At 39.2% G+C, this 12,653-nt stretch overlaps 1 protein-coding gene across 1 annotated transcript; it reads right to left on the bottom strand.

Moving 5' to 3' along the window:
• Positions 1-46: 46 nt before the first annotated feature.
• dcaf11 (ddb1 and cul4 associated factor 11) lies at positions 47-8,892 on the bottom strand. Its single transcript, XM_058632036.1, has 15 exons — positions 8,686-8,892; positions 7,131-7,320; positions 6,258-6,385; positions 5,982-6,100; positions 5,701-5,765; positions 5,463-5,563; positions 5,103-5,249; positions 4,418-4,472; positions 4,145-4,213; positions 3,627-3,684; positions 2,883-3,068; positions 2,578-2,731; positions 2,281-2,433; positions 1,976-2,082; positions 47-1,073 (listed from the first exon to the last, which is right to left on the bottom strand). The coding sequence occupies exons 2-15, from the start codon at positions 7,304-7,306 to the stop codon at positions 996-998; spliced, it is 1,596 nt and encodes a 531-aa protein (XP_058488019.1). The 5' UTR covers positions 7,307-7,320; positions 8,686-8,892; the 3' UTR covers positions 47-995.
• Between the last annotated feature and the right edge of the window lie 3,761 nt (positions 8,893-12,653).

Raw genomic sequence — 12,653 nt, forward strand, 5'->3', positions numbered from 1 at the left:
ACTTTCACCGTACAAATTATGAAACTGAGGCAATTTTTTTTGCAGATAAAGCTTGAAAGTGATTTTTATTACCATTTCCTTGTGGAATATGTAAATAAAGAATTTATTGCAACTGTAAAATAATCTGAGAGAGATTCTGGCTTTGATAGAAGCACCTGAAAATTGCATGAACAGATCCTCACCCAGCTGCAGTTCTTTACTTTTGTCTTTGTGACTAAACAACTGACAATATTAACTTATTTTAATTATTATTATTGGCTCAGGGCTTGTATTTACAGAGTTGAGTGCTGATGCAGGATAAGTCTACTTCAGGCCAGGAGTTTCTTCAGACCTGAGACGTCACGTGAACATTATTGAGAGACGGGACAGTTATACTAACAGTGTGTGGACAAACCTGGTCAGCAAACAGAGCTGAGCAAGAGGAAGTCAGTGGGGGAAACTCAACAAATCTACACGATAACAGCTTTAGTGTTTGGCAAATAAAGCACTGGGCTGTTTTCTTTCTTTTTGTTTTGTATATCTTTAAATGTGAATATGACAGCCCCTGAAATTCACATCAGCACGCCAACAACAATCTAAAGACACTCCCTGAACACAACACATCATTAAAATACTATACATTTGTACACAATCATCCGCAGATTCCCTGCCATGTCCAACATTGATTCTTATATGGACTAGCATATCATTACTAAGTAGTTCTGAGCTTTTTTTTAGCTTCAGCACTTTTTTTTTTGTTAATTTCAGACCAAATAAAAACCTTTGAATAAAAGAAAAAGATACAAACAAAACAAAAAAACGTTGTCCGTCTACATGTGCTCTGATCTCAAGGCTATGTCTTTCAACTGAGCACAATTGGGTTTATAATTATGATCATTAATATCCAGCATTGATTTGAATAGTAATTGAAGTCTCTCCCAGACCTTCTGGGCTTAATGTCTTCCTCTGTTTGCACTGCTCTCTTCCTCTGACATCTCGTCTCTTTTCTCTGGCCGTCAGTCTTTGTCCCTCTCCCTCTCCTCGTCTAAAGGATGTGTTTGTCTGTGCTCCCACATTCGGACCGCTCCGTCCCACTGTGGACAAATTGGGGAGAAGGACAGGGCGTTAAACTGTATGTTTCCTGTCTGTGACATTAACCATAGTTAAAAACATTTTTAATCTATTATTTTGGAGTTTCCACATAAAAACTGAAACTTAAACCAGTGTTAAATATAATAATCTCTCTCTTACACACATATTTTCTTTTTAAAACAGCTTTTTAAAGGTCTAAAACTCTAAAATGACCTCAACTAAAACAAACATTTGAGCTCTTTATCAGAAGTGACCAGAAGTAATGCATTTCACACTCATATATACACAATGCCGTTGCATACAGGAAGCACAGGAAGCAGATTATCTATTTGCGACTGGTTGCTTAGCTGCAGAGAGATTAAAAAAAAGCATAAAAAAGCAATAGCGAGAGGTGAATGCAGCACTATCTTTTTTGGTTTACAGTATATTCACTAGTGTTAGTCTAGTGAAGCCAATTATGAAGCATTGAGGGTAACAACGCCATTGAAGGTCTCTGCTTCTGCCCGTTTGGTGTAAAATACCAAATAGGTTTCAAAATAAACTGAAGCCAGCAACAACTTTTCCAGAATTCTCAGATTTAGGGGCTTTTATAGATGAATCCATTTTAAAAACAAACAAACACACATTGTGACTCATATTCACAATATAAATCATGCAAAGAGTGAATTAGTGCATATTTGAATGTGTCTGAGTCTTAATTAGTCATTTCTATGAACAAGAACGAGCAATAACCATGGTGACAGTCGCTTACATTAACTTACAGCAATGTGTTTTGGGGGGTGGAGTTCAGACAGAAAATAACGGAATGCTTGTCAGAGGGAGGGAGGGAGGGAGGGAGGGAGGGAGGGAGGGAGAGAGAGAGAGAGAGAGCAAGTGACTCCAGCTGATTATTGACATTACTCACAGAGCTGCTCATGATGTTGTCCTCGTACGGGTGCCAGCTGACGTCCCTCACGCAGGCATCATGGCCAGACAGTCTGGAGACCACGCAGCCTGTCAGTACATCATAAACTGCACACACACACACACACACACACACACACACACACACACACACATTAAAATCAATGTAGATAATTGAGCTGTGATGCACAAGCACGAACACCGCAGACATTGCATTGCATCATGAGCACCAGCCAATCAAATATTCCAGCACTCTGCTCTCTGTAACAATGACACACATGCACGCAGGCACGTGGTGACACTCACTGATGATTTTCCCTGTGGAACAGCCAGAGTAGATGAACCTCTGCCCTGTGCTGAACTCTGGTGAGAAGCGGCAGCGGATGAGGGTGTGGAGAACGCCGTGACCCCGGTAGGTCATCACCGATGTGTCGCCAGTCAGCTTGTGTTTCTTCAGAGCTGAAAGGGAATAAATGGATAAACGGAGAAAAATAAAGACTACTCCCAAGCAGAAATCATGCAGTAATCATATACCTGATGTCAATTTGGTTATTTGACTTTCATCTTATCCCTCCATATGACCTCTCCTCCCTCCTAACTCACCTCTCTGAGGAACCTGCTGCCAGCGGTAATCCCAGTTTTGATGAGTTACAGCCACACGGGACGCTGCCAAGCCCTCTTTGGGTGAGAACTTCCTGATGTCCCAGAGCTTGATGCACTGGTCCTTGGAGTTGCTGATCAGATAGCGAGCATCACCCTGGCACAGTCACAACACGAGGAGGAGGAGGAGGAACCAGATTGTTAAAACCTGAGCATCTGAGGCTGAGGCCACTGTACTGGACTAAAAATGACTACACTGGGGTTAAATTGGGCGTGTAATTAATCACTTTCAGTCAAATCTTTCCCACCTTGCTGTGGATGAAGGTAATGCCGTCTCTGTGTCCAGCCAGCTGTCCGACAGGCTGAGGTCTGTCCTCCCGCAGCGTCCGTCTGTCCCACACCTTGCACACTGCGTCGTCGCTGCCAGAAAAAAGCAGCTGGGACGAGCCGTCAGCGAACGCGACAGTGTTCACATCATCCTCATGGGCATCGATCTGATGAAGAGACACAATAAGCATCATTAAGAGTGTTTTAGAAGACTGAAATAATCTTTTTTATGGGAAGAAAGCAGCCAGTGCAACAGAGTGGCTCACTTCTGAGCTTTATGGCTCAGAAGAATACAGAATAGATATACGTTACAGTACTTGTTAGAACATCTTTGACCTTTAAATCCAGCCACATACACAAGGATGTTAAAGAAAAGATGGGAAAAATCATTCAGAGCAAATGGCAGACACTGTAATGCAGAGGTGATCGAAGGTGTCACATCATGTTGAAGCAGATGGCAGAGATCAGCGATTGACTTCTACACAGTGTGTGGTTGTGGGAGTAGGACAGAGGTGGATATAACCGCACAGTCCGAGTGAAAGAAAGAGCAGGACTCTCTTCTACTGCATTACATACGGCAGGGTGCAGAGTAAAATATCATGTGAGCTCATGCAGGCCTGACCATGGGATGAGGTTAAACTGAAGTGGCTGTCAAGCAGAAACAAGTACGCACAGTCAATGATGCAGCAATGCAAGCAAAACGCAAACAAAAAAAAAATACTCACCTTCAATGTTCGTTTATTCTGCTCAAGATCAAAAACATAAAGGCAGCCATCGTTTGCACTGAAAAAACAGGAGAGACAGTAATTCATATGGTCTTTCTCTAACACTTTTTTTTTCAATTTCTTGAAATAATTTGTTTGTGGAAAAGGCCTGCACCGTGTCTATCTAGCGATCTGATTATAGGCGTAGAAAACATAAAGTATGCTCGTACAAAACATTCTTGGTAATGTGGAACAAAGATAGTGCCACAGGTGACAGCTAAACTAACAGCTTATCTTTGTCCGTTACTTTGCTATCGATAGTGTAGAACCAGAAAGACTCGTAAGACTCATAAGTGAACACCTGTGCGTTTATATAAAAAGGTAGGTCTCTTTTTCAAATTGAAAACGCAAGCTACAAAACGTATTCAACTTCCACCTGGAACAAACATCCATCAGAAAACACAAACAGCTGCTTAGTTTCACATTTCAGTCCTGATTTCCACACTGCCGTGAAAAACATGAACGTGAAGTGTACTCACCCTCCCAGGATCTCTTTGCCATCTGTGGATGCAGTCAGGGAAAACACACAGAACCTCCTCTCATCTGGACTACAAACACACACAAAAATAGCAACAACAATCTCTATTATATGGTATGTCATACCAAAAAAAGCTGGCACATATCACCTCTTAAACAATGTGTATTAAGGGTGTGTAAGTTTACTGGCAGTGATGTCTATGGTGAACAAAAGAACACACAGAGTGGGAGGGCGAATGTGACATGTTATAAGTTACTATGAGGGAAACACTAACTTGAGGTCCAGGGCCTGGTGGTTTTCACTGTCTCCATCTATACTGCACAAATGAACTGTGGAGAAGACACAGACACACAGAAATAATATATGATTATTGAGCGAGAAAACTACAAATACCAAATTATTAGTGTTTTCTGAAGTGTTGAGCTTAAAATACTTAACACATTAATCATAATGATTCATCTTAATTTTAAGTAAACTGAACCCAGGACAGTTTTAAGTCAGTGCAATTAAGTGTAATCTTGTTGTGCTGCCATTACAAAGAAGACCTATCATTATTTTTGTTGTTGCTTGTTTACAGCGAAACCAAACAAGTTTAACATTCTGCTGATTCTGTGTGATTTCAGCTAACATGCTGGTGCTCCAGAACAACACAACAACCCAAAAACAGTAGTTAATTGAAAATCTATCTAAAGGGCTACTCTACTCTGCAGAACAATTTGAATAAAAACTCCCTGATGATGCATAGGAATTTAGATCTATGTCAAATCCTACCCAAGACACACACGTCCTGTGTGCAAAAAACCCTCAGTTACAAATGCACAAAATAAATGGAGATGAGCAACATACTCGATCATTTTCAGTGGATATCCTCCAGCCTAATCCACCTCTCCAGAAAAACAAAACACTGTGATGATTGGGTAATTACACCGCACCATATATGACAGGACACAAAGTCTTACTATAGTCAGACCAGCTGGAGTAGAGAAGATGTTGAGAATCAGGAGTGAAGCAAACGTCGAGCACACTCCAGCCAACATCTCGAGCCTTGACTGTTCGCAGTAACTTAAAACGCCCCTTGCTGGTGTCGTACAGGCGGATGTTTTGGTCTGAAAAAGAAAATAAAATATGTCGGTTTAAATACTCCTTTAAATGTCAACATCGCAATGAGAAGGTGAGTGTTTGCTATCAAATGTGACCAAAAACATATAAATAGACATTTTTAAGTCAAATGATGTGGCACTCGTATGTATGGCCCTTAAGATCTCTTGATCAGATCTGACTGAGTTTCTCTGGCATCTTGTATGGGATCAGTTGTTTACCTTGGCAGGCAGAGAGGAACATGTTGCCATCCTCACTGTACACTCCACAGAAGGCTTTCTGCTGGTATGTGTCCTTGCATGACACATAGTTTGGTAAATAACTGTGGAAAAAAAACAAGGGTCAATATCAGCTTACAGACAGAAGTTAATGTTTAATCGAGACAGGTTTTTTTAAAAAAAAGTTATTCTGTCTCTGTATCACCTTCTGAAAATGTGAATTCAAATATGAAACTCTTACTGTGTGCGTATACGACTACACTCCCCATGAGAGAAGCTGGAGCCTCTACATCTGCCTAATTCCCTCTAAAATGTGAAGAGAACATTGAGGGAAAAACGATAAATTAGTCAGTAGCCCGAGATCAAAACAAAGATATTTTTCACTGGGTTGCAGATGATGTTGTTAAAAGTCTAGGGATGAAACCGATGAGAACAAATCTACAGCTTGCAATTTATTAGTGCTAGAATTCTGCCAGTTTGTTATTCTGTTGTTTTGTTTGTGTCTCAGTGGTCTGGTCTGACCTCTGTTAGCATGTTGGTGAAACTGCGTCGGCCTTTCAGGGAAGATGACGCTGTGGCCAGAAGGATCTGAGTTCTGATCTCACTTTGGTCCACTTCGAGCGTGTCCGGCTGGGTGTCCACTAAAAAGCAGACAAATAGAGTTCATGTATGACAACAAACATCCTGTGAGACCAAACTGGTGGACCTTCCAACAACTGACACACAAATAAGCATGTCTATCAATTACTCTCCAACAAATCAGTAAGCTCGCCAGAGAGTCTGGGACAGAGGTGTTACCTGGTGGGTTGTAGCGGTCACCCAGCCGACCTTCCCAGGCTCCATCACTGTCCTCATCAGAGTCAGAGTATGACTGGACCAGCTGCAGCCCTGTGGCTCCACTGCCATGGACCAGTCTGACCTGGCCCCTGCACATCACAAATTCCTCATCAGTTTGACAACCCGAAACGAAACAAAAGTCTAACAATCATATAAGTGCTTGAAATATTAAGTGGGTAGAAAAAGTGCTACTTATTCATTTCATTACCACTTCCTGAAGCTTTTGTGTGACCAACCCTAATGGAGTGTTTTCCAATTCCAAATAATCTAAAAAGAGGAAATTCAATCTCCACCATATTTAGCAGCATGAGAATGTCATGTGAAGTTTCAATAATGTGCTCACTTGGGAGAAAAACACTCACAATTTTCCCTCTACTAAGTCATTTTAATAGACTCTTTTAAACTGACCAGACAGTTATGAGCACTTAAGTATTTTCATGTTTTTGAAAACAAAAAGTGTATCAACTTACATATAGATAGTTACATATTATAGTTAAATAAACAAATGTTGGTTACATTCAAACCATTGTCAATTCACCACAGTTCACACAATGCAGTTAGCCCATAAGCTCAACTTTGTGTTTCTCACTAAAGCATAGTACATGTATTTTTTTTTTTTTTTTATAATTATTATTATTGTTATTATCATGTATTTTTTGTGTGTGTGTGTGTGTGTGCACTCATGCAAGTGGTCAAGCAAGAGAGAGAGGTAGGTGCCTTTGATTGTGTGTGAGTTTGCTCGTATTGAGCGAGCGAGAGACATCATGGATGAAATCTGGTTTTGTTGTTTTATTCAGTGAAGTGCTGTCAGTGTCAGAGTGTAGGACAAGTCACCTCCTCAGTAGATAAGCCAGTACTTCAGCTAAGTCGACGTCCTCCTCTGCTGCTGCTGACTGTCTGTCCGCCGTCCTGCGGCTTCTGTTGGGTTCTCCTGCTTCAGGCTGCTCAGCTGGGTTGTCACTGATGGAGTTCCTGCCACCAGACATCCCAGAACTGGACTGAGAGCCCATAGACTGAAGGAGACCTGACGAGACAGTGGTGTGAATTTATACGACACTGTGCTGTTGGTGGTCAAACACTAATTAGGTAAACATATACTCACACTCACAAGTTTTATATGTTCAGTTGGCTCCGTTGGTTTGACAAATCAGTCGTTAAATGTGTGATCCCCAGTCTTTCTGTCATTATAAACAAATCTGCTGAAGTCAGTTCTAACCAACTGATTTCAGCAGATTTGTTTATAATGACAGAAAGACTGTACTCCAAGTCGACTGTAAAAGTTGCGTAGCAACTACGCATCTTGAGAGGACAGGAAGTTAAGTTATGCTGACCTTACACCAAACAACTGATTTCTCAATCACATCAGTCATTTTACAGTAAGTGCAGTATACTCTTGTTTGTTAAGTGTAAGGTGGTTATCAGATCTGTTTAGGTCAGTCTTTTTATAATAATGCAATGATAATAAACATTAAATTCAATAACATTTTATTTGTATAGTGCTAAATCACAACATACATTATCTCAAGACACTACATAGTGAGGCAGAACCCTTTACAATATTATAAAGAGAAACCCACGAGTTCACACAATGAGCAATAATTAGTAATCAGTGGAGAGGAAAAACTCCCTTTTAACAGGAAGAAACCTCTGACAGAACCAGACTCAAAAATGTGCGCCCATCTGCCTCAATCACATGGGGTGAGAGGAATAATGGAGGACAGAGGAGAGGTGGGGGAGAAAAAGGGGGGAGGGAAGCAAGGTAGAGCACATATAAAAGTTGTATCAAGTTAATGCTGTTTATTATTATTATTATTATCTAAATATAGCATAATAAGTAGAGCTGCAGCTTAGGGGTGGGAATTGGTAACGGCCGATACTGGTCAAAATCACTGGGGCGAATAATGGACAGAAATGACTCAGCACAACAGCTGATCTAAAATGACTGTATCAGACTAATATTGGTATCAGTAGATACTTAAGTTTGTGATATCGGTATCAGTATGACACAAAAAAAGTGTCCATCCCTACTACAACTAAAAATTATTTTCATATTTGAACAATCTATTAACCATTTTCATGACAGCATACATATTCTTCATATATATATATATATATATACATATATATGTGTGTGTATATATATATAATGTAAGTATATAAATATTAGCAAAAAGTATGTACCTTTCGTCTTGTAAATGTTGGCCCTGCAAAATCCACTGTTTACAAAATCTTAGTCGACGTGTTGTTTGCATATTTATGGTTAACATTAGCAGAAACGGTTAGTGTTGACAGAGAGAGACAGCAGCAGAGCTGCTCACCTCCCCTCTCTCTGTCCGTACGCTGTCTGTTTAGAAGGGCTAGCTCAGGATGCTAACGGTTTAAACATTACCTTCTGACAGTCAAACGACCTTCTCGGTGGCACGTCGGTCCAGCTCTGTGTGTTTGTGGGACAACAGAGCAGTTTGTCATCGGTGAGACGCGGTCCGACAGTGGACGTGTTCGCCAGGAGAGCTGAAGCTGTGACAGCTCGGCCAGTGTTATCAGTGAACCAGCAGGGCCACTCGAATAGCCGCCATGTTGTTTACAAACGTACGAAAGAGGAAAAAAAAAACTGCGTGTGCCTGGTCACTGTCACGTGACACACCCTTGTTTTCAAAAATCAAGAAGCTATTTTATTTAATTATTACTGGCTTCACAAACCAGTAAAACTCGTTATATGGGAATGGTAGTCAGAGATTAAAATCCTACTTTTTATACGATTTATTTTATTATAGTTATTTTTATTAGTAAGTTACATTACATTAGTAAGAAACATTAATTATGAACTTACTTTAATTAAATGTTGAGTATTTAGAAAACCTTGGTGCTTTCTATAATATTTGATTCTTTATTGTTATTATTGTTAGTCTTGTGTGAATATTAATCAAAAGAATTCCAAAATGCCATTTTATATTTTGAATTCCCCTTTTCATTGTGACTTAAATTATGGTGCAATTTTTCCTTTTAGTGTAGGACAGTGGTTCTCAAACTCTCTTATATGAGAACATATTGAGCTCTCGAAGTAACACCAAAAACACTTATTATTATGACAAATATCCCCCATCGAAAATGACACTGTCAAATTAACCTCATTATTGACTAACTGAAAATAATGTTATTAGAAAATTAAAAGAAAACCACAAAATTTGCTTAAAAAAAAGTAATGTTACAAAATATTAACACTATATATTCAGGAGAATTACATCAGCAAGGCAGAATTTCACTTAAAAACAGCAATAAACATATATATTATGACAGATAATTCTAAAATGAATGTTTCAAAATTAGTTTTTAATGATTGTTTATTGCTGGTGAAAGTCTGTGAAAAAACAAACATCTTTAAGGATGTCATAGCCATTGGCCATTATGGTATTATTAGATCCTCCACATGAGGTGGTGCTGATGAGCCTTCAGTGCAGCATTGATGTTGTAGCCTTCCTTAATGACCCAGGCAATAACTGAGTGGGAAAATAAATTATAAAATTACATTATAGCGGCAAAGACAAAAGTCCCAATTGTAACTGTCATGACGACTGTACTATGTGAAATGGGTAACTTGTGGTTGTGTGTTCTCTGTGACATTTGGATTTTCTGTTTGTGTCCAAGACAATTTTCCTTGGGGACAATAAATTCTATCTTAACTTGTTTTATTAATAGTGTAGGGTGTTTATCAACACATCAGTGGTATGAATGTGCACAGAGCGTGAGACAACTAGAGGAGGCTGTTTCATCTGAGAGGAACTTGTTGTCTTCCAACTTTGCATGTCAGACATAATGGCACTGTTTGGTTAAAAAAAAAAGAAGAAGAAAATATGGGTTGTTTTCTACTGCGGAGAAGTGTTTTCACAGAGGAAACTGCAGCAGCTTTCAGAATAATGTCACAGAGAAGAGATTATTGTATAGCAGCCATTTTGACAGGTCACTGTATATCACAGGTGTAAATAATCAAATTAACGATGGTTTCCTCAGTTTCCGCCCACTGTCACACTGTCCTGACTTACATTACATTACATGTCATTTAGCAGACACTATGATCCAAAGGGTAAAAATACAAGATCAAATAAGATCTAGAAGTAAGTAAGAGCTTCAAGTAAGCCAAACTATGAAGTGCTAGTCATAAGTGCGATATATATATATATATATATTTTTTGTCATCGTCGTCTTAGTCAAGATAGAGTTACATGGACTTACATGGACTGAACAGAGCAGCCATCGTTAATGTGATCACTAGCACCTGTGCTTGTTCTGCTAAAACATGTCAAAATGGCTGCTATTGTAATGTCCATGAGGCTGTGCTCACAATAATGTCATATGGAAAACACTGGCATAAAAACACAGAAAAAAAAATTAATATATGTATATATATATATATATACATATATATATGTATATATACAAAAAAAATATTTGTATACATATACAATATGGGCCGAATCAACACAAGCATAAGTTACATGTCACGTGCAGTCTCTGTTACACATAAATGAGTCCAAATGCAGGTCCCCGATGCGCATGTGCAATAGTCCAAAAATACTGTTCTCTCTCCGCTTGACTTGCTCCAGATGAAGTCACACCCACAAAAATGAGAGAAACAATAAGTAGCATGAGCTGGTCGACAAACCAGCTGCCAGAGACAATAGCCTGCAGTCATCACAAGTGAGAACTTAATCCCAAATGAATGCAAACAGGCAATCGCAGATCCCCCCAAAAATACACAATATACATATTCATACACGGAGGCGTATGTGAGTGATCCAGGATGTAAGAGCAGTGTTTCTGAAACAAGCAAATGTGTGCATGATGTAATGACTCATTTAGAGCCCCATCTGAACACCTAATATCATTCTGAGTTGGTACCCAAATCATGTACATGGTATGTTTTGTAAATTAATTGCAACTTCTTTTCATTCACATTATTTAAAACATAAATTTGTACAGGGGATGAAAAATATGACCCATCTGTGGGTCCTGACCCAGTTTTTGGGAATCACTGAGTTATAATTATATTATATACAGTTGATTCAGAACACAAACATGGAACACATAACTACACTTCTGAGGTCCTGATACTTTTTTAAATGATTTTAAAATATCCTTAGTCTATAAAACAATAAATGGTTTAGGCCTAAAATACATTTCTGACCTGCTGGCTCTCTGTGAACCATCCAGACCACTAAGGTAATGTGGGTCAGGTTTGCTCTGTGTCCCCAGAACCAGGACTAAACATGGGGAAGCTGCCCCAAATATCTGGAACAAACTCCCAGAAGAGTGCAAGTCTGCTAAATCTCTTCATTCTTTTAAATCTAGCCTGAAAACCTACCTGTTTAAATAAAAAATAACATTATTATCACAGCTGCACCTCAGCCATAACTGCAACTTTAAATTTCTTTTTTCCTTCTTTATTTTACCTCTCTGTTTAAATGCTTTATATGTGTTTTATTATGCCTTTTATATACTGTATGCTGCTGCTGCTGTATTTCTCTTCCTTTTCATTGTAAAGCACTTGTTGTTGAAATGTGCCTTGCCTTGCCTTACTGTGCAAAATCTCAGGGCACCACCAGCGTTGTTTTTACATCTGTCAAATACTGCGATTTTTGGCGTTTGGATTGGAACGATGTAACTGAAGGTTTGTCTCATATATGAGCAAACTGTCTGTGTAATAGATTTGCATCTAATTTTATTCTGCATTGTGACAATAAAGATCTATTCTTCTTCTCCCTTTAGGGGTTGCCACAGCGGATCATCTGCCTCCATCTTGTCCTCTCCCTTGTGTCCTCTTCTGTTACAGGGGAGAGGACAAGATGATATAATCAATAATGAAGATCTATTCATTTCTATTCTATTTAAGCACTTCCCAATTGACTTTGTTTTTCCAGACCTAGAGCAATGACTATGTATAGCTATTGTACATGACAATCTTTGGACAAAAGAAAACAGGCCGAATCTCTAACTACACACGATAGACTTTTGGGTGCAAAAATGAAACAAACAGAAATGTTAGGGTCAAACGAGTCAGATGAGTGAGTAACAGGTAGTAATCCTATGCAGCCGCAGTCCTGGAAGTAGTTTGGACTCAAGGCTGCTGTTTGTGACGCTGCAACAACATGACTTGTTTTGAGTCTAAACACAGTATGTCACACAGTTTGTCTCACATGTCTGTATCAGCACAACGGACTATTTCTTCATGTTTAAATGTCCACACAGAAAATACATATTTAGAAACAGCTCAGTTTGCTTTTTCAACAGCTGAAAATCTTGTTATCGTGGACAATGATTTCTGCATTTGCACATCATGGGTGTTATGGTGGCTGAATAGAT

The sequence above is a fragment of the Solea solea genome, chromosome 1, assembly GCF_958295425.1.
Source record: "Solea solea chromosome 1, fSolSol10.1, whole genome shotgun sequence".
NCBI classification, from domain to species: Eukaryota; Metazoa; Chordata; class Actinopteri; order Pleuronectiformes; family Soleidae; genus Solea; species Solea solea.